At 38.6% G+C, this 23,314-nt stretch overlaps 2 protein-coding genes and 1 non-coding gene across 3 annotated transcripts; 1 reads left to right on the top strand and 2 right to left on the bottom strand.

Annotated features, from left to right (window-relative positions):
* Positions 1 to 3,814: 3,814 nt before the first annotated feature.
* Positions 3,815 to 4,969, bottom strand: LOC127121642 (uncharacterized). Its single transcript, XM_051052098.1, has one exon. The coding sequence runs from the start codon at positions 4,967 to 4,969 to the stop codon at positions 3,815 to 3,817; it is 1,155 nt and encodes a 384-aa protein (XP_050908055.1).
* Positions 4,970 to 7,341: 2,372 nt separating this feature from the next.
* Positions 7,342 to 8,939, top strand: LOC127121060 (putative pectinesterase 10). The gene is made up of 5 exons (XM_051051676.1): positions 7,342 to 7,607; positions 7,689 to 7,857; positions 8,046 to 8,234; positions 8,331 to 8,575; positions 8,697 to 8,939. Exons 1-5 carry the CDS (start codon positions 7,348 to 7,350, stop codon positions 8,857 to 8,859), a joined length of 1,026 nt encoding a protein of 341 aa, XP_050907633.1. The 5' UTR covers positions 7,342 to 7,347; the 3' UTR covers positions 8,860 to 8,939.
* Positions 8,940 to 12,172: 3,233 nt separating this feature from the next.
* On the bottom strand, positions 12,173 to 12,279 carry LOC127125137 (small nucleolar RNA R71). Its single transcript, XR_007804596.1, has one exon. It is a non-coding gene; the product is annotated as a small nucleolar RNA R71 (small nucleolar RNA).
* Between the last annotated feature and the right edge of the window lie 11,035 nt (positions 12,280 to 23,314).

The following is a 23,314-nucleotide window of genomic DNA, read 5'->3' as shown; positions in this document are numbered from 1 at the left end:
TTTTAAACTGAAGAACATCTCTGAGCAAGTCAGAAATGGCTACATCAGAGATGCTGAGGCAAGACTACAAGAGAGACTTGCAAGAGAAGCTGAAGAAAAAGCCAGAAGGCTGGAGGAAGAAAGAGCAAGGGAAGCTGAAATCCTAAGGGCAAAGGAAGCTGAAGCTAAAGCTCTGGCCGATGCTGCTGCTGCTGCCGAAGCTGAAGCACAGGCTGCTGCCGAAGCTGAAGCACAGGCTGCTGCTGAAGCTGAAGCAAAGGCTGCTGCTGAAGCACAGCAGGCTCTGACTCAGGGGGAGTCCTCATCTGTTGTTCCTATGGTTCTCCAGACGCTGGAAGAACTGAAGAAAGGTCAGAAGGAACTCCATGCCAGAATGGATAAACAAGACACTGTCAACGACAACATTCAGAACATGCTAGCTCAATTGCTTCAGAGAATGCCTCCGCCTCCCAACCCCTAGGCACTTAGGATTTTGTTTGCCTGTTGTTTTGCTTGTTTCTGATGTTTACTTGTTCTTTTTGTCCTTTGTCTCTGTTGCCTTTTTATCTGAATACAATGTTTTTTCTCTTGAATTATTCTTTTTTGCTATGTCTTTTTGATTCTGACAAAAAGGGGGAGAAGTCATTAATAGCTCTGATGAAAATACTGTCTAAATACCTTAAGCACTCTGCAACATATTTTTCTTAAAAATAAATTTATCTAACACTAGACTTAAGAAATTGCAGAAGGTATCAAGAAACCTCATTGCTTGGAAGCTCTAGTAAGGACTTCTGAACTCCCTAGCCTATCTCAGGGGGAGCTCTTGTCTATCTGATCTGATATTGTTTATGTTTCATCTGCTAATTAAGTTTGTTTTGTCATCATCAAAAAGGGGGAGATTGTAAGAACAAAAATTGTTCTACAACAGATTCCATGATTTTGATGATAACAAAGGATGAAACCAAAAATGGCACCCTAACGAAAAGTTTCTAAGTGTGCAGGGTTCTAAGGAAAGAAGGAAGAGATCTGATGACGTCATCAGATACAGAATCATATCAGATACAAATTATCAGAAGACCAGAAGCATCTGAAGTAGAAACACGTTCAAAAAGATCTAACTCTGATCAAAACAGCAAAATATCAGAAGCATCTGAACAAGAAGTACGCTCTAGAAGTTCTGACTCTGAACAACGGTATGTCAAACTCCAGAAGCTCTCAGCGCTATCTGAAGAAACCATCAGAACTTCAAAAGAGATCAACATCAAGTTAGATAGCAAGATTCCAAGAAACATGAAGACTCTGATCATGGATTTCCTAATAAAGAAAGAGTAACGTTAACTTCAAATAAAGGCTTGGCAATGGATTTCCTAATACAAAAAGAGACGTTAACTCCAAATTCAAATGAAAAGGAACTATATTTGGAAAGTAGTCATTCGAGGAAAGAAAGTTGTCTTGGCAAGAAGCTATATAAGTTATGGCATTAATTTAAATTATTGGCCATCACCTTCAACGACTACTTCACTCCTATATATAAAGGACTGCAAATCAACATTAAAAGCAGAAGAATTTACTGAAACATCAACACACATAAACACGTTTTATTCTCTCAATCTTCACGAAGCTTTTGCTTAGAACGTGAAACACTTTGTTCTTGCTGTTGTAATATTTGCTTATCTTAGAAGCACTCTAGATTACATAAGTCTTTATCCTTGTTTTTATTTCCTCAAGTGACTCTGCGCAGTCTGTATACTTGAGAGGACTAAGAGATCTTTCTCTTAGACGTTGTTTGTAATCAATCTTTCAAGATTAGTGGATTAAGTCCTTGTTGAAGGCGAAATCACCTTGGCCGGGTGGACTGGAGTAGCTTTGTGTTATAAGCGAACCAGTATAAATTCCTTGTGTGATTTTTATTTTTGAAAAAGCGCTTATTTTCCAAACAATTCAAACCCCCCCTTTCTTGTTTTTCTCACCTTCAGCAGCCCCACTTTTGACTTGTGAAACTCTATGCCAAGGAAGTAATTCATGACACCAAGGTCCGTCATCTCAAACTCTCTCATGAGCTCACTTTTGAACCTTGAAACACTCTTGTCATGGCTATCCGTAATCAAGAGATCATCAACATGCAAGCAAAGTATAATCACACCATCATTCGTATCCGATCTCACATAAACTCCATGTTCGGATACACATCGTTTGAAACCAATGTCAATAAGAAAGTCGTCAATACGTTTGTTCCAAGCTCTTGGAGCTTATTTCAAACCATACAACGCCTTGTGTAGCTTATAATACTTCATCTCTTGATCTTTTATCATGAAACCGGGTGGCTGCCCCACATAGACTTCCTCAACAAGAGGACCATTCAAAAATGCAGATTTGACATCCATTTGGTAAACCATCCCATTGTTGTTATGCGCAATACCAACAACCAAACGAATAGTCTCTAATCTATCCATCGGTGCGAATACCTCCTCATAGTCTATACCTTCTCGTTGCAAGAATCCCTTCGCCATTAATCGAGCTTTGTGCTTGATTACTTCACCTTTGGGATTTGCTTTAACCTTATAGACCCATCACACACCTATCGGTTTCTTTCTAAGTGATAAATCGACCAACTCCCAAGTACCGTTTTTCTCAATAGATTCCAGCTCCTCTTTCATTGCACATATCCACTTAGGATCACTTAAGGCTTCTTCCTCATTTACCGGTTCGGATTCGGCCATAAGCGCGAAATGAACAAAATCACCATCGTTATTCATTTCGTTATCTTGGAATCTTTCGTAATCTCGGAGTCTATGAGGCAAGGCTCTTTGTCTCACTGGTCTACCATTATAAACAACATCATTTTGCGCTACTATAGGTGCTGGTACAACGGTGTCGGAAGTCTCCGGATCAGTGATTTCAAAAAACTGTTACTGCTGTTTTTCTGTGGGTAATCTATTACTGCCAGTAGGGTAACCGATTACTACTGCATTTTCTGCAGTTTTGACTTCATCAAAAGTCACATCCCGGGTTATGACGATCTTCCAATTTTTTCCATCAAATAACTTGTACCCTCCAGTAGAGTGATATCCTACAAATATCAGCTTCTCACCCTTATCATCCAATTTCTTCTGAAGTTGGTCTGGTACATGACGATATGCAATCGATCCAAAAACGCATAAATGATTCAAATTCGGTTTGAAGCCACTCCAAGCCTCTTTCGGTGTGAGTTTCTACAGCTTCTTAGTGGGACACCTATTCAACAAGTAGGTGGCTGTAGACACGGCCTCACCCCACAATTCCTTAGGCAAATTTTTCCCACAAAGCATACTACGCACCATGTTCATTATCGTACGATTTTTCCTCTCGGCAGCCCCATTTTGTTGAGGCGTATACGGAGGCACCACCTCACGTACAATTCCCTCAAGATCACAAAACTTCCCAAACTCACTAGAGGTATACTCACCTCCACCATCCATTTTGAGAATTTTGAGCTTCCGACCGCTTTGGCGCTCCACCATGGATTTGAAATTCTTGAAAACTCCAAATACCTCATCTTTTCTCTTGATAAGATATATCCAAAGCCTCCTACTAAAATCGTCAATGAACGTAACAAAATATCGATTGCCACCATAAGTCTCTACTTGCATCGGTCCGCAAACGTCGGAACATACCACCTCAAGTAAGCCTTTGGTTCTTCGACCCGCATCTTTGCTAAACACATTCTTGTGTTTTTTAGCCTTCACACATTCCTCACACAATTCAGTTGGATTACTAATGTGTGGCAGCCCCGTTACCATTTCACTTGTTGCAACTTTCTTAGATCCCTAAAATTAAGGTGACCAAGACGGTAATGTCATAACCACTCATCTCTACTTGCCAAGATAGCTAGACAACGATGCTCCATAACCTTTAACTCAACCTTAAAGGTTCTATTGGCAGCCATTGGTGCTTTTAGAATCAACACACCATTTGAATCCAAAACGCGTAAAATATTATCCTCCAACCGAATTTTGTATCCTCTTTCAAGTAATTGGCCAATGCTTAAAAGATTACACTTAATTCTCGGTATATACAAGACATCTTTGATCCTTGAATATCCACCATTCCTTTTTCCGATCAAAATATCTCCTACCCCTTCGGCGCTTAAAGTGGTGTCGTCGGCAAATTTGACTTTACTTTTTGCCGCTTGATTGATTTGCACAAACCAATCTTTTCGACCCGTCATATGTGTTGAACAACCGGAATCCAAGTACCACTCATTTCTCCCTTGGACTCCATCACGAACGATAACCAATGCATTTCGATCCGAATTCATTTTCTCGCTATTTTCCAGAACGGTACAGTTGTTGTCCCGCAAACTGTCACTACTGTAGCTGCTTCCCAGAACATCCGTAATTCCATAACTCTCCTCCGTGATCATTACTAGAAGTGTGTCCTCATCATCTACCTCTTCCCTAGCAACCTTGGCTTCATTATTGTGATTCTCATTCGATTTACCACGACACGAATTTGCAAAGTGTCCAAACTTTATACACTTGTAGCATTGCACCTTACTCACATCACGCTTCTTGAAACCATTTCTATGACCACTATCCTTGGAGTTACTTTCACCCTTTTCACTCGTCGAATGCTTTGAATTTTGCGAATCATTTGAACCAAAATTCTGAAAATTTGATTTACCTCTCGCCGCAAATTTTCCTTTCGACCTCTTATTCTTTTCATTGAAACGCGCTTGCAAAGCAATCTCCGCTTTGGCTTTGTCGGTGCCTCTCTCATCCATCCTTTGTTCATGTACCTCTAACGAACTTTGTAATTCATCCTTGCTCAAAGTTGTTAGATCCTTTGATTCTTCAATAGCCATAACTATGTTATCGAAACGCGGCGTTAACGAACGCAATACTTTCGATACAACATTCTGCTTAAGAATCGTTTCCCCACAAGATTTGATTTGATTAACTAACCGGGTAATACGCGTAATGTAATCGTTGATCGTTTCTTTGTCTTCCATTTGTTTTAACTCGAATTGTCGCTTGTAAGTTTGTAACCTTACAACCTTCGCTTTGACGGCACCGACATATGCTTTCTCCAAGATTTCCCATGCTTGCTTCGCCGACTCACAATCGCCAACCTTCTCGAAATTATCGTTATCAACACACGAATGAATCAAGAATAGGGCTTTGTAATCCTTCTTCTTCTCTTCTTTGTGTGTAGCTCTTTGAATGTCGGTAGCTTCTGCCCCTAATTGTGTAACTCCATTGACGACGATCTCAAGCACCTCTTGATAACCAAACAAAACTGAAATTCTGGTATCAGGTATGAGATGTCGAAGATAATGTCACGACACTAATATCTGAATAATGCAAACAGGATAAAGATAAAGAATAGTAATGCAAGAGACACAAACAATGGTTAACCCAGTTCGGTGCAACTCACCTACATCTGGGGGCTACCAAGCCAGGAAGGAAATCCACTAAATAGAATCAGTTTAAAGACTCTCATTACACTCCACAAGTTACAATCTTTTTCACCTAATCTCTACCCGTATGATTTCTACCTAAGAACTCTTAGATATGAGATCCCATTCACTCCCCCTCAATCACACAAGTGATAATAAACAACAATTACTTATGAAAAAAAGATACTCTTCAAAGATACACACTTGATCTTACTTAGCAGCTTCAATCAAGTCAACACACACCCATGCTTAAAAGCTTTGAGTGACAAATTATAACTCACAAATCAGACCATTCAATCATCTATGGATGAATTGAATGGCTTACAAGTCACACGACCACACAAGACACAAACCCTTATTCTCTCTCAATATTTCGCTCTATATTTCTTGTGTATCAAATCAGGTTTTCCATGTCCTTTTTATAGAAGCTTTCAGCTGGGCTTGGACATCATAAAACCCTAAAACTATTTTCCATTCAAATCTTCTTATGACAGCTGATTAGATCTCTTTGGAAAATAAGTAAATCAGGTTGTAATTAATGATTGAATGTGTTTGCAATTAACTCCTCAATCAAACATAGATTGCCATTAAAAGCGCAATCACATAACACATAACATTCACCCTGAATGTTCTGTGTACAGATGTCATGACATCGGGTCTGACATCCTGGAACAATCCTGCATAATTCCATTTTAAATATCCAGCAGGTACATTATATTAGATGTCATGACATCGGGTATGACATCCTGAAACAATCCTGCATAATTCCATTTTAAATCTCCAGCAGGTACAAGATATCTTATGTTAAGACATCACATGCAACATCTTGTGAACACTCTTTGTTTTACCAAAATTGCTGCCAACACTTAGAACCAACAAAAACCCTCATTTGTTTTGTCCATTTATCATAGTTCTTCGAATCAAGAATCGGGAGATTTGTGGAAATTCGATCATTGGAAACGGTTGCCATTGTTGCAGCGGATTAGGATCGATAACCAATGTTCTTGATGCCAAATGTTAGAACATAAAACTGAAAATTGAAGGTTTGACAATGGTGGAAGAAAAGAAAATTGGGGAAGATGAAGTTGAGAGAGAATTAGAGAAAAGAGTAATGTTGGATGAATATTGATTTTGGCATTAATTTTGAATTGGGAATATTACAAGTGTATTTATACATTGAGAGAATAAAATGATACAACTCTAAAATACAACTAAAGTGACTCTACAAATAAATTATGTTAGTTTTGAAAGGGTAAAAACAGAATTTAATTGCAATTAACAGCATACATGTGGCTGCTCCTTTATTCTTTTACATGCATGCGTCAATCGTAGTAACGCATGCTTCTACATTTTACATGGATACGTCAATTGCAGTGATGCATGCTCTCACATTTTACATGCATGCGTCAATTGGAATAGCGCATGCTCCCATATTTTATATGCATGCATCATTTATAGTGACACTTGCTCTTACATTTTACATACATGCGCCAATTGAAGTTACGTATGCTCTCACATTTTACATGAAACATTGATTAGTTTGGGAAATAAATTAAAAATATGATTATTTTGATATATAATTTTAAAAAGTTAGTTAATTTCAAATATATGTATCTAATAACTTATTAATATTTAATAACTTTCAAAATGAGCCCATTGTTTTGCTAAATTAACATAGAAAAAGGGTTAAAATATACTTTATTTTTGAGAGTCAAAGGAAAAAGTTTGGTGTATCCAACATGATCTTTATATATAGAAAAAGAAATAACGTGAATATACTATGAGATATCTTTGTTGAAAAAGTTTGGCACATTTTAGGAAAATGATCCCATATCTTAAAGAGGAGAATCTCATATTTAAAAATAAATAAATTAATAATATCTGACAAAATAAATTATTAAGTATTGATGTGTTAATTTTCAAGTGTATTTATGCTCGAAGAAGAAAAAAAAAGATTATCACCAACTATGACAATGTTTCTTCCAATATCAATGATGTTTCTTATAGTATTGTTTATGAGTTGTTTTTCTCTTGGAAGAGCTATAGATTGTGGTGGTAATAAAGTTGGAAACACCATCATTGTTGATCAAGGAGGAAAAGGAGCATTTAAAACAGTTCAAGCTGCCATTGATTCTGTAAAGAATCCAAATGATCAATGGGTTCTAATTAAAATAAATCCTGGTGTATACAAGTAAGTAAAAATATTGTTACATGTTAATTTGATAATAAATATTTTTTTTTTATAATGTGTTCATATTTTTAAATTGTGTAGGGAAAAAGTTTTTATACACCCAAGAAAGCCATGCATTATTCTAAAAGGATTTGGTAATAATAGCACAATCATTACCTACAATGATGCAGCTAATGATATTGGCACTTCTAATAGTGCAACATTTCATTCATCTCCACCTAATGTAATTTTGAGTGGCATTACATTCAAGGTTTGTTGATATAGAAAGTGTTTGTCTTGAGATTTTAGATTTAGATTTTATTATTTGTTAATAAGGTTAATATTTTGTGTTAGATTAGTCTATATAGATTTTTGTTCTATCTTTAATTAGATCGATTCAAGAGGGAAATATCAACTTTGAATCTTTGACTATTTCTAATGCATTCTGTGCGATTGTAGAACACACATGGATATGATGGACCAGCAGTAGCTGCTTCACTATATGGTGATAAGACTGCAATTTTTGAATGTAGTTTCACCGGCTATCAAGATACTTTGCTTTCATCAAAGAGGCGTCAATATTTTAAAAATTGTTATGTCGAAGGTGAAACGGACTTCATTTTTGGTGAAGGTCAATCTTATTTTGAGGTAATTCATTGAGAATAAAGTTCTTTCATTTTGATGAAACATGTTAACCTTTAGTAATAGTTATATGATTTTTTCATGAATTTTTACTTGTTATAGAATTGTAACATCAATGCTGTTCAAGCGAAATCCAAACCTATAGGTTTTGTCACCGCACAACGTAGAGATTCACCAAATAAGCCAAATGGTTATGTTTTTAAAGGAGGACGCATCGATGGAAATGGTCAAGTGAATCTGGGTAGACCTTGGGGTCCTTACTCGAGAGTTATATTTTGGGAAACATATTTCTCGTCCGTGGTAACTCCTCAAGGATGGGATCAATGGAATTTAACGACAATTCAAGCGTAAGTTTTATTTTATTACATAATAGAAAAACACAAGTATTTTTTGAAGGTCGTCCTCGGTTTTCTTTCAATTTTCTCTTATATTTATATATTTATTTAATTTTTAAATAAATTTATGCAGGCAAAATACTATCTTTGCAGAAGTAAATTGTACAGGACCAGGGGCTAGTACTGAGAAACGTGTTGGATGGGAGAAGAAAGCAAATAGCTTAAACTTAAATGAATATAGTTTGTCATCCTTTGTAAATAAGGATGGATGGCTTGATAATTTACCATCAATATAATGGAAATTCCTTATCTTAATGGTGGCATTTTGTATAATTACATATAAAATATTTCTACTATGATTCGACTGTTTTCATAATTTTTAATTTGTTATTAATAATATTTATTGGTTGAGATTAAAGAATGAGCATTATCATCTATTTTATATGTATTAGTACTACAACTTACTTAGAATATAATCAAAATCCAAACCAATATGAAATTTTATAACTTACCTAGGATATGATCAAAATTCAAACTAACATGAAATGTTTTTAATATTATATGTATTAATTGAGAATCTGGTTCTGATTAATAGCTCAGTTACTGTATCACTATATGATCCATAATTCAGGCTTCAATGCATAAAGAAATTTAGTGGTGAATGCATTCAAGTTCATCCATAAGTTCCATGAATATATTTAAGGTTCTAAAATAGACTTAACAATTGTAATTTCATGCATGGTGTTTCCTTGCCAACACAATGTCATTAATATACGACATAAGAACTACAGCTTCCTCTAATAAGGTCTTTAGCCACCCTGGGAGGTTTGGTTGAAGAGACACTAAGTCTCTCCGACGAGGGTTTAGTTAGTATATAGAATCTAAGTATTTCAGACAAAATTGTATATAGCTTGCCTGACAAGACTACCAGTCCCTCAGACGAGATATTTTGACCTACTTAAGTAGTACTTCTATTGAGCCCTCAAGTAAGATTTGTTATCAAGTCTCTCAGACTGGACATCTACCGCGCCTCTCAAGCATGACCCTTGAGTTTCGTCCCACACGAGGAGACATTAAGTCCCTCAGACTAGAGTATAATTATCATGGGGAATATAAGTCCCTTAGACAAAATTGTTTATAGCTCGGCTGATAAGACTACCAGTCCCTTGGGCGAGGCGTTTTGACCTACTTGGGCGGGACTTCTATCGAGCCCTCAAGCAAGAATTATTATCAAGTATGTTGATAACATGAAATAATATCACATTTTAGGACTCGATTTAATTAAATTATATTATTATTTACTTCAATTTACTTCATTTTATTCGATATTACTCGGTATTTCTTTCTATTTATCTCAGGTAACTTATTTGAAGCACAAGTGAAAAAGGAAGAAAAGGAGGTGCAAAAAGAAATGAAAAGAAGCAAATTCCACCAAGCCAAAGCCCAGCCCAAAAGCAAGGCGCTGCGCCCGTGACGAGCGTCACACAAGCTGTGACGAGCGTCACGCCCTACCTACTTGTGTTACGAGCGTAACACATGGTGTGACGTACGTCACACCATTCCCCTATATTTTTGGCTTCAGAAGCGCAACAAAGACGTTGAGGCCTGTTGTTACGCTTGACCATTTGCAACGTGAAGACTCTTTACACGGAAGACCTCTGGAAACAGTTACAACAAGTGACCAATATAAATAGTAGCTTTTGGCAAACCCTGGGACGGGCCGCTTCGTTCAATTTTCTTCTACCAGCCGTGTAAGCATACCATTATTTTTCCTTTACTGTTTTTGCTTTTAATTGCAATTCTTATTTTTACTTTCCTTTCCAGTTAATCTTTCAGCACTTAATTAATTTTTCGCACAATAGTTTCTACACCGGAAACTATTGTGTATCTTTTACTAGATCTAACCTTACGTTAGACCCTAGACTTTTATTCCTTCACTTTTATTTTCCTGTCCGATTGAAGAATTCAAGAACAAATCCAACCGGTCTGTGGTGGAGTGTTCGAGATTGCTATAAATTATTCAGGTTCTTTAATTATTGTTTGAATTTATATATGCTCTGCTTTACTGTTTATTTATATTATTTGCCTGAGATGGAATTATTTATGCATGCTGATTATTTAGATCTGTTAAGCATGTCTGGCTAATTTATTTAGGTATCGGTATGTAGAGTAAGCGGAATGAAGGAATCAAAACTAAGTTGGTTTACTTACATTTAAAAATAAAAACACTCTTTTTACGGTCTCAATTTACAGGTTTAATAACAAGATTTTGTACGAAAGTAAAAGACATAAAGAAGTTGAAATCAATAGAACGAGAGTTTGAGTTTTTAACTGGACAGTGTAAATTGGACATTAATTCTAGATCAGGGCGAAAGCAATTTTTAGAGTTAATTAAATTCTAATCTTTTTCAAAAAGTATTTTTAAAGGTTGAATGTGAGGACGAGAGTTAAGCATTTGAATTTAATTATATAATCTAAGTCAACAGAGCGAGAGTTTGAGACAAGGATGTTTAAACGTTTAGTGTTTTCTTAAAAAGAGTTTCTACGGATTCTATTGTTTTCAAAAAGTGATTTTGGACTTAACTAATAAGTGACAGCTACGTTAAAATCATAGTTTATTCAACAGAGCGAGAGTTTGAGATAAGACTTTTAATCAATAGTGTCTACTGAAAGGATTTGTTTTAAAACCAAGAAACCAACGAAGAATTGATTCCCTAATTACGACGAACTACATACCGATATCCGCTTAATTAATATTTAATTTAGATCTTATTTTAATTTTAACTTTTCCCCCGAACAATCAAAGTATTATCCGCCTTAGCTTTACGAAGTAACCTTAGAAAACGGTATATCGATTCATAAGTCCCTGTGGGATCGATATCTTTTAAAACTACGCGATAGAACTGTGCACTTGCAGTTTGTACCCCAAATTCGACTCATTAAGTCGCGATCAAGTTTTTGGCGCCGTTGTCGGGGACTTTTATTTAGTCGATATCGTAACTCTTCTGTTACGCTGTAGAGACTAAGGCTTATTTTTCTTTTCTTTTCTTTCTTTCGTTGATTTGTATGCCACATACTCGCTCACAAGGCGAGCCGTTCTACTTACGAATCAACGATATCGAACTATATCTCCGAGTCTTACGACGAATTCGGGAATACCATGCTGCGAACAATCTCCCTCCTGTCGAACTTCCTGATCTCAAAAATCTTCTTCCTTCGCCGATACCCGAGATGGCAGAACCAGCTCGTGCTCTTCGAGATTACGCCGCTTCATCGCAAGATGAGCCACATTCGAGTATTGCTCCACCCGCAATCGAAGCAAACAACTTCGAACTTAAACCTTCACTGTTGTAAGCAGTACAACAGAACCAATTCTCTGGAAATCCTACCGAGGATCCAAACCTTCATTTATCCGTATTTGTCCAATACGTTGATACTGTTAAAGCTAACGGTGTCACTTCAGAGGCAATTCGACTTCGTCTTTTTCCTTTCTCGTTAAGAGATAGCGCTAGAAGATGGCTCCAGTCTCTTCCTTCCAACTCAGTCACCACATGGAACGAGTTAAAGAAAGTCTTTCTTGCCCGATATTTTCCGCCGAGCAAAACAGCTATGTTAAGAGCCCAGATAAATGGATTTAAACAGAAAGATAACGAGTCTCTTTTCGAAGCATGGGAAAGATACAAAGACATGATGAGACTTTGTCCACACCATGGTTTAGAGGACTGGTTAGTAATTCATACCTTCTATAATGGTCTCTTGTACAACACGAGGTTAACAATAGACGCCGCCGCAGGTGGTGCACTAATGAACAAACCTTATGCTGATGCTTACCAACTTATCGAAAGCATGGCCCAAAACCACTATCAGTGGGGAAGCGAACGAACAATGGTAGAAAAACCTCAAACTAAAATTGGCATGTACGAGATAAGTAACCTTGATCATGTTAACGCAAAAGTGGATGCTCTGGTCCAGAAAATTGAAAGTTTAAATGTATCACCTCCAGCCACCGTGGTTGCCCTAACTCAGAATTGCGAAGTCTGTGGAATCCAAGGTCACACTCCTGCAGATTGTCAACTCCTAACAGGAATCCAAGCGGAGCAAGTAAACTATGCTCAAGGAAGCCCCTACTCGCATACCTATAACTCAAATTGTAAGAATCATCCAAATTTTTCATATAAGAGTAATAATGCTTTATACGCACCTGGACAATCTCCGAATCAAGCCCCAGCTATACCTCCGGGATATCAAAAGCCGATCCCATCTACACCTAACAATAACGCCCCTAGGAAATCCAACTTGGAAATTATGATGGAAAACTTTATAGCTTCTCAACAGCAAACCAATAAAGATTTCTTAAACCAGAATGTACACACTGGCGAACAAATTAAACAACTAGCAAGTAAAATAGATGCCCTGGCTACCCATAACAAAATGCTGGAAACACAAATATCACAAGTAGCTCAACAACAAGCGCCTACTGCTGCCCCAACTGGTACATTTCCTGGACAGCCCCAACCTAACCCGAGAAGCCACGCTCATGCAATCATACTAAGAAGTGGAACGGAAGTGGAAGGACCATCTGACCCAAGGATAGAAAACCAAAACTCTAAAAAGTCAACTGAGGAAGAAAATAAAACTAAGGAAAAGGAAAAGAGTAATAAGGAAACCGTAGAAAAGAAGGAACATTATGTACCTCCACCACCTTATAAACCACCTATCCCTTACCTTCAAAGGCTTATTAAAACCAAAGATGCGGGCCAATTTAAAAAATTTGTTGACCTACTGAAACAATTAAACGTCACAATTCTGTTTACAGAAGCTATTACGCAGATGCCCTCATATGCCAAGTTCTTAAAAGAAATTCTTTCTAATAAAAGGAAACTTGAAGATAGCGAAACCGTTACACTCACTGCTGAATGTAGCGCTATAATCCAGAATATGCCTCTTAAACTCAAAGACCCGGGTAGCTTCTCTATACCCTGTCACATAGGAAAATTTGTCATCGACAAAGCCTTATGCGATTTAGGAGCCGGTATTAGTGTTATGCCTTTATCCATATGCAAGAAACTAGAAATGGGAGAATTAAGACCAACTAAAATGTCTGTGCAACTAGCAGATCGTTCAATTAGATATCCTGTAGGAATTCTTGAAAACGTTCCCGTGCGCATAGGTCAATTCTACATTCCAACTGATTTTATAATTATGGACATTAGAGAATATGAAGTTACACCCATTATACTGGGAAGACCGTTCTTAGCAACTGCCGGTGCGATCATAGACGTAAAACGAGGACGACTCACTTTCGAAGTAGGAGAAGAGAAAATTGAGTTCATTCTTTCCCAATTTTTGAAAGCACCTGCAATAGAAGATACATGTTACTTCATGGATATCATCGATGAATGCATAAAAGAAACAGAGTTAGAAAAAGACAAATCATCTGACTATCTTGCAGAAGACAAACTTAACCAATGTTTAGCAATAACACCGGACCCTACGCAATGCCTTAAGAAACCAACCCTAGACCTGAAAACACTTCCCAAAAATCTGAGATATGAATTCCTAGACTTAGAACTTGAACGACCAGTGATAGTTAATGCAGACCTAGGAAAACTCGAAACAGAAAAACTCCTGCATATCTTAAGAAAATATCCAACCGCACTAGGATACAACATCACCGATCTTAAAGGAATAATTCCTTCTATTTGTATGCACCGCATCATGCTAGAAGAAGACTGTAAAACTTCTAGGGAACACCAGAGGAGACTAAACCCGATCCTGAGTGAGGTAGTGAAGAAGGAAATAACCAAGTTATTAGAGGCAGGTATCATATATCCTATATCTGATAGCAAATGGGTTAGTCCTGTACACGTAGTACCGAAGAAAGGAGGTATAACAGTTATTGAAAATGAAAAAGGAGAAACTATAACCAAACGAATCGAATCGGGATGGAGAATGTGCATTGACTATAGGAAACTAAACAAAGCAACCCGAAAAGATCATTTCCCTTTACCATTCATTGACCAGATGTTAGAACGATTAACAAAACATTCTCATTTCTGCTATCTAGACGGTTACTCAGGCTTCTTTCAAATACCAATTCATCCTGATGACCAAGAAAAGACAACGTTCACGTGTCCTTTTGGTACCTTCACTTATAGACGAATGCCGTTTGGCTTGTGTAATGCTCCTGCAACCTTCCAAAGGTGCATGATGGCAATATTCGCCGATTTTCTCGAAAACATCATGGAAGTATTTATGGATGACTTTTCCGTATGCGGACAAAGCTTTGAGGAATGTCTTGAAAACCTAGAAAGAGTTCTAGAACGATGTGCAAAAGTAAACCTAGTACTTAATTGGGAAAAATGTCACTTTATGGTACAAGAAGGAATTGTTTTAGGACATATTATATCAAATAGAGGAATTGAAATAGACAAAGCCAAAATAGAGGTAATCGAAAACCTTCAACCTCCGAAAACTGTGAGAGAAGTACGAAGCTTCTTAGGACATGCCGGTTTTTACCGACGATTCATTAAAGACTTCTCTAAAATAACTAAACCTTTAACCGGGCTATTGATGAAGGATGCTGAATTCATATTCGACAATAAATGTTTAGAAGCATTTCAAACGCTTAAACAAGCATTGATCTCCGCACCCATAATGCAGACACCAGATTGGAATGAACCATTCGAAATAATGTGTGATGCTAGTGATTATGTTGTAGGTGCTGTTTTAGGACAACGAAAGGATAAAAAGCTTCACGTTATATATTACGCAAGTAGAACTCTAGATGAAGCACAAATGAATTACGCCACGACCCAGAAAGAACTTCTAGCAGTAGTATTTGCGCTAGATAAATTTCGTTCTTACTTGGTCGGAGCCAAAATAATCATTTACACTGACCACGCTGCTATCAAATACCTCTTAACAAAAAAGGATGCTAAACCTAGACTCCTAAGGTGGATCATGTTGCTACAAGAGTTCGATTTGGAAATCAAAGACAAGAAAGGAACTAAAAACGTAGTAGCAGATCACCTCTCTAGACTTGAGAACCTTGAACCGGAAAGAACACCAATTAACGATGATTTCTCGTACGATAAACTTATAGCTACTTTGGGAGAAAATAACGCTGATAAACAGGTAGAAACCACCTTAGCCATATCTGTTACACCATGGTACGCTGATCTCGTCAATTATTTAGCTGCCGGAATAGTTCCACCTACTTTATCCTACCAGCAGAAGAAACGATTCTTCTATGACATAAAACACTATTACTGGGATGACCCCTTACTCTTTAAAAGAGGCCCCGATGGTATTTTCCGTCGGTGTATACCCGAAGAAGAGGTAGAAAATATAATCCAACACTGTCACTCCGCTCCTTATGGTGGACATGCAAGTACATCCAAGACCTGCTCTAAAATCCTACAAGCCGGTTTTTATTGGCCAAATATATGGAAGGATGTGCATGCGGCTATTAAGAAATGTGATAGATGTCAACGCACAGGAAACATATCTAGACGTGACGAGATGCCACAAAAGGGCGTTTTGGAAGTAGAGATTTTCGACGTGTGGGGGATAGACTTCATGGGACCTTTTCCATCCTCTTTCGGTAACAAATACATACTCGTGGCAGTTGACTACTGTCATACCCCAAAATTTGCCCATTAATATTTCAAGACATTTTTTCAGGGCACTCCGACTCATTTTTATGACACTGATCTTAAAGGAACGAAGGCCCAGCTCACGAATGACCCAAACTGGCCTGTTCGCTACACGCTCGCCTAGTGATAACATGAAGTTATATCATATTTTAGGACTTAATTCAATTAAATTTTATCATTATTTATTTTAGTTCACTTTATGTTGTTAGATATTACGCGGTATTTTCTTCCTATTTGTCTCAGGTGGCTTATTTGGAAGCACAAGTAAAAATGGAGGAAAAGAGGTGAAAAAAGGAGAGAGGAGAACTCTAGCAAGCAAACCCTAGCGCTTACAGACGGAAAACCCTAAAGGAAGCCCTGAAGGAAAAGCCGGCGGCGGCAAGGTCACTTCCGCTCAATTCGATCCGATCAGCCAATTCAAGGTTACCATTCGATTACAAACAGGTTGGCATTGCTATTACTACCCTATGTTCTTAATTTGCACATGGTATCATGATTGAATTTATGAAACTATCTTAAGTTTTACATATGAATTTAAGTATGCATGAACCGTTGAATGTCTAACCACATAATCTCTGTAATGAATGCTATAAAGTGTGAAGCTTGTTGCCATTATATCGTTATTAAAACCGGAATCCGCAGCCGCTCGCTAGCACATCGCTAAGCGAGCATGCAGCGAGTATTCGCTAAGCCTTCGCTAGGCGAGGCAGGCGCGAACCTGACAGTAGCCAGCTTTTCTGTTATGACTTTTCATTCATGTTTTATCATAGTCAGGCATTGTTTATTTGATCCTATTACTGTTGTGATTTCTTTTGCGGTGTAATCCTCGATTGCACCTTGATTTGGTATGCTAACCCGTTTGTTGAATTTTGCAAAGGTTCGTATGTCCCAGAAAAAAAGACCGCCGTTAGGTCTTCCACTTTATTTGTGGGATACCCTTGTGGAGGCTCACCCTAAATTGCTTAATTAATTTTAATGTGTTAATTTTAATAATTAATTTTAATAATTAATTTTAATGTATTAATTTTAATGTATTATTTTTAATGTATTGATTTTAATGTGGAGATTCATCATAATCACCTAATTAACTTTAAAATGCGGCCTTTAAATATGTGATCTTGGACCTCTCTTTTGCCTTATGATATTACGGTATTACGGTCATGTCCCGCGAATGTGGGGATACACTTAGCAATGGCCCTTCGATTAAATCATCATAAAATAAATCATAGTCCCTCGGATGTTGCCTTCGAATATATGATTTCGTCCCTCGATGACCCTTCGGTGTAGCCTACGGTTAAATGATGATCGTCCCTTCGAATGCTAAGGTATCCTCACAATTGTTGCCTTCAATGACCTATCGATGACCCTACGATGACCCTTAAACATCCAAAGGGTAAAATTACTTACTTCTCAATAGTAAGGACAGTTTTACCCTCATAAGGATAGGAAACGTTCATACCGACCTTAGGAAGGTATAACTCTCAATTGCTGGATCATAACCTAAAACATTTCCCACCCCTCACACTTTGCAAATCCTAGAAAATCACCACTTGGTATACATTCATACTAGAATCATTACCAAGTTACATTTTTCTAAACCGTTTTCAAAATCAACCAAGATAAATACTTTGTATACATTCATACGAGAATCATTACAAAGTTAAACTCTCTTTTCGAAACATTTTTTAAAACAATTCACGAACACTTTTCAGACAAAAATATAAGTGATCCCGCAATTAAGAGCCCATGGATAACCATGGATACAAAGGGTGCTAACACCTTCCCTTTGTATAATGTACCTCCCGAACCCAAAATCTATTGAGGTCTTTCCTGTTCTTTTCCACCTTTCCTTATTGGATAAAAGAAAAGTCGGTGGCGACTCTTGCTATCCGCGACATTGCGATAAAAAGCAAAATACCCCAAGTCAGTTCACCGTATGACAGAACTGGCGACTCTGCTGGGGAGTCGGAGTATGCTATATACTGCCTTAGCAAAAAGTTTACCGACTGTGAAACAAGATACTCACTGCTCGAGAGAACTTGCTGTGCTTTGGCCTGGGCTGCTCGCCGACTAAGACAGTATATGTTGAATCATACCACTTTGTTGATTTCTAAGATGGATCCTATCAAATACATATTTGAGAAACCCGCTCTCTCCGGAAGAATAGCAAGATGGCAGATGATTCTAACAGAGTACGACATCCAGTATACTACCCAGAAAGCAATCAAAGGAAGCGTGATAGCCGATCATTTGGCTCATCAAGCAGTGGATGATTACCAATCTATGAATTTTGAGTTCCCAGATGAGGATGTCATGCTTGTTACTGATTATAAAGAACCTGGATCGGATGAAGGACCCGAACTAGGATCCCGATGGACTATGGTTTTCGATGGGTCTTCTAATGCGTTGGGCAATGGTGTTGGTGTGGTAATCATTTCTCCCGAGGGTTACCATACGCCTTTCACTGCTAGACTATGTTTTCATTGTACCAATAATATGGCTGAGTATGAAGCATGTATTTTGGGACTCAAGGCTGCTATAGACCGGCGGGTCAAGTTTTTGAGTGTGTACGGAGACTCAGCATTAGTAATCAGTCAGATCAAAGGAGAATGGGACACTAAACATCCGAATCTCATCCCTTATCGAGAGAAGGTGTTGTCACTAATCCCCTACTTTGGAGAGATTACATTCGAACATATCCCACGAGAAGAGAATCAGTTGGCAGACGCATTGGCTACCATGTCATCTATGTTCAGAGTCAGATGGGACAATGAAGCTCCCATGATCACCATTGAGCGATTGGATGAACCTGCACATTGTTATGAGCTTAATACTGATGAAGTACAGGAGAAACCTTGGTTCCACGAAGTGAAAAGATATTTAGAAGCTCAGGAATACCCTGAAGGGGCATCCATCAATGACAGAAAATTTCTGAGGAAGTTCTCCGCTAAATTCTTTTTGAGTAATGGAGTATTATACAAATGTAATCATGATTCGACTTTGCTTCGCTGTGTCGATAAAAAGGAAGCAGAAAAGATTATGGAAGACATGCATGACGGTATTTTTGGGACTCATTCTAGTGGACATACGATGGCCAAGAAGATTCTGAGATTAGGATATTATTGGTCTACCATGGAAACTGATTGCCACTATCATGCCAGAACTTGTCACAAGTGCCAGATCTATGCGGATAAAATACATGTGCCTCCAGCTCCCTTAAACGTGTTGACAGCCCCTTGGCCCTTTGCAATGTGGGGCATTGATATGATTGGAGAGATTAAACCTACTGCTTCCAACGGACATCGTTTCATTCTTGTTGCTATTGATTACTTTACAAAGTGGGTAGAGGCAGCCTCATTTGCTTCTGTCACCAAGAATGTGGTGGCACGGTTCATCAAGAATAATCTCATTTGTCGATATGGCATCCCTGAAAGAATTATTACTGACAATGGTACTAATTTGAACAACAAGATGATTACTGAACTCTGCACGCAGTTCAAAATAAAACACCATAATTCTTCTCCGTACCGGCCAAAGATGAATGGCGCCGTAGAAGCTGCTAATAAGAATATTAAGAAGATCATACAAAAGATGACAGTAACATACAAAGACTGGCATGAAATGTTACCCTTTGCTCTTCACGGTTATCGCACTTCAGTACGCACCTCGACAGGAGCAACTCCTTTCTCTTTAGTCTACGGAATGGAAGCCGTTTTACCAGTGGAAGTTCAGATTCCCTCTCTAAGAATCATGAAAGAGGCGGGCCTAGATGAAGATGAATGGATTCAGACTCGACTCGACCAGATAAACTTGATCGATGAGAAGAGACTTGCGGCTGTTTGTCATGGGCAGATATATCAGAAGCGCATGACCCAGGCATTTAACAAAAGAGTCAAGAGACAGGTGTATCAAATTGGCGACTTGGTGGTAAAGCGCATCACTCTACCACAAGGTGGTCCCAGAGGCAAATGGATTCCCACGTACGAAGGGCCGTTTGTAGTTAAGAAGATATTCTCCGGTGGAGCCATGATACTTGCTACGATGGACGGCGAAGACTTCCCACATCCCGTGAACGCAGACATAGTCAAAAAATACTACGCATAAAAGAGACCCGCTAGGTCGATGTACCTAGGCAAAAGTAAGGGCATCCCGGCGAACCAAAAGGGTTCGGGCAAAAATTAGGGATAAACATATAAAAACGTACACCCGGCAAGTCGAAAACCTGAAAAGGCGGCTTGGGCAAAAAAGGGTATCCTGGTGGACTGAAAACCTGAAAAGGTGGTCCAGGCAAAATTAGGGATTAAAGCGTATGACTATGTCCCGTTCTCTGTCAGCTTCAACCAAGTTCAAGGGACTGAACAAGCCAATCACTTCTATCCGACAGCAGGAGATGAGATGCTTGAAGACATAATGACAGTAGTGGAATTAGAATCGATAGGACTTTTTCTGCATAGCTTTCTCTTTGTTTGCCTGACGATTTCCTCTTACTAGGATTTCTGTCTCCTTGTACACGAATTGCCTGTTTATAGGCCCTCTTTCAAAATCAATACAATTTCATTTCCAAAAAAAATGCTCTTGTTTTACTTTCTCTGTTTTGTTTGCGTAAACGTCCATTGATTTAATTCGAATTAATATATGCATTTGGATATGATCGATGTTTACCAAAAATGCGTGCATAAAATAGAAATAGCGATTACTACTAGGCTTCAGGATCGAGGAGAAGGTCTAATCATGCTTTCCAATGAATCCGTTGCTAATCCTATTCCCCAGCAAAGCCAGTCATTCCCAGAAGAGAGTGGCATTACTAGACAAATGGGTCATCTCTTCCACCCCCAGCCAGGCTTCTGTTGAACACTTCTACCCTCAGACAGAATCAAGTATCCCCAGCTAAGAAAGGATCACCGATACCAGTATCTCCAACCAGAAGATTGAGATTTGTTTTCCCCAGTAGAGTCCTCTGGAAGAACTTTCCAGATGCATAATTCACTCATTACATCATTTCACAGCATACGCATGCATACATCGTTTGCAGTTATTTTCGAAAGCATAAAGCATCTCATGCATCATGACATGGCATGAAGCTGACTTTATTTTTCAGGTTAATTATCTTCCTGATACAGTCAAAATAGAGAGTCATTCAGACGGACATCTTCATCGATTACGTTCAGATTCAAATACATCTTTCAGATACACTCCATGACAACATTCATCCTGACGTCCTCCTAGTGATGGCATCTATAAGCCCATCCCAGACATTTATTGCAAATACAACGTATACAAATACTATCAGATATAGCCTAGCGTACGGTTCATTCTGATTCAGCTCAACATATGACTCTTTCAACTCAGATGCGATCTAACGTACGATCCATTCCGACCTTCAACAGCTCCAATACGGTCCAGCATACGACCCATTTGGACCTTCAAGGCCTCGGATGCTACCTAGCGTACGGTACATTCTGAAGTGTAGTCTAGCATACGACTACCCCTTTTATCATCAGATTCAGCCTAACGGACGGCTCATTCTGCTCAGATACGGTCTAATGTACGACCCAGTTAGACCTTCATCTCCTCAGATGCTACCTAGTGTACGGTACATTTCTGAAGTGTAGTCTAGCATACGACCACCCCTTTCATCGTCAGATTCAGCCTAATGGACGGCTCATTCTGCTCAGATACGGTTTAATGTACGACCCAGTTAGACCTTCATCTCCTCAGATGCTACCTAGCGCACGGTACATTCTGAAGTGTAGTCTGGCGTATGACTACCCCCTTCATTATCAGGTACAACCTAACGGACGGCTCAGTCTACAACTCAGATACGATCTAGCATACGATCCATTCTGATCCTTCACCCCCAGTAACGATACAGCCTAACGGACGGTTCGTTCCGCAACTCAGATACGATCTAGCGTACGATCCATTCTGATCCTTTATCCCCAGCAGTGTATGACTCATTCGGATTCTTATCTCATCCTGATTCGGCACAGCATACGACTCCTCCAACAAATCCGATACGGTCTAGCATACGACCCATTTGGACGTTCTTTCCTCAGATAATACCTAGCATACGGTACATTCTGAGGTGTAGTCTAGCGTACGACTACTTTTCGTCAGATACAGCCTAACAGACGGCCCATTCTGCAGCTCAGATACGATCTAGCGTATGATCCATTCTGATCTGTTATCTCCAGCGGCGTATGACCCATTCTAACTCCCCAATGAAGTCGACGGCCTAATGAATGACTCACTATACGGTCTGGCGTATGACCCAGTGACACCCATGACTTCAGATATCTTCTAACGTACGACGCACTCTGAAGCTCTCATCATCAAACTTCCTAGATGGCATCTTCAAGCCCATCTCCATCAAGACTAACTAATTGACAAGTGCAAATTTTTGGGGCGTTCTAAGTGTTCAATAATCTTCCACCTCCAGACCACGAATGGCGTACATACCATTCTGACTCTCTCGGTTCAAGAATATTGAACAGGGGCAGCTGTCATACCCCAAAATTTGCCCATTAATATTTCAAGACATTTTTTCAGGGCACTCCGACTCATTTTTATGACACTGATCTTAAAGGAACGAAGGCCCAGCTCACGAATGACCCAAACTGGCCTGTTCGCTACACGCTCGCCTAGTGATAACATGAAGTTATATCATATTTTAGGACTTAATTCAATTAAATTTTATCATTATTTATTTTAGTTCACTTTATGTTGTTAGATATTACGCGGTATTTTCTTCCTATTTGTCTCAGGTGGCTTATTTGGAAGCACAAGTAAAAATGGAGGAAAAGAGGTGAAAAAAGGAGAGAGGAGAACTCTAGCAAGCAAACCCTAGCGCTTACAGACGGAAAACCCTAAAGGAAGCCCTGAAGGAAAAGCCGGCGGCGGCAAGGTCACTTCCGCTCAATTCGATCCGATCAGCCAATTCAAGGTTACCATTCGATTACAAACAGGTTGGCATTGCTATTACTACCCTATGTTCTTAATTTGCACATGGTATCATGATTGAATTTATGAAACTATCTTAAGTTTTACATATGAATTTAAGTATGCATGAACCGTTGAATGTCTAACCACATAA

This window comes from Lathyrus oleraceus, chromosome 2 (genome assembly GCF_024323335.1).
Source record: "Lathyrus oleraceus cultivar Zhongwan6 chromosome 2, CAAS_Psat_ZW6_1.0, whole genome shotgun sequence".
Classification (NCBI taxonomy): Eukaryota; Viridiplantae; Streptophyta; class Magnoliopsida; order Fabales; family Fabaceae; genus Lathyrus; species Lathyrus oleraceus.
This window is presented reverse-complemented; position numbering and strand designations above follow the sequence as displayed.

What these genes read in the sequence shown, in the direction of transcription:
- LOC127121642 (XM_051052098.1), bottom strand. Translation starts at nt 4,969, where the DNA reads ATGGAAGACAAAGAAACGATCAACGATTACATTACGCGTATTACCCGG.
- LOC127121060 (XM_051051676.1), top strand. Translation starts at nt 7,348, where the DNA reads ATGCTCGAAGAAGAAAAAAAAAGATTATCACCAACTATGACAATGTTT. An exon ending in ATAAATCCTGGTGTATACAA is followed by an intron (nt 7,608 to 7,688) that starts GTAAGTAAAAAT and finishes TAAATTGTGTAG; the next exon opens with GGAAAAAGTTTTTATACACC. An exon ending in TGAGTGGCATTACATTCAAG is followed by an intron (nt 7,858 to 8,045) that starts GTTTGTTGATAT and finishes GTGCGATTGTAG; the next exon opens with AACACACATGGATATGATGG.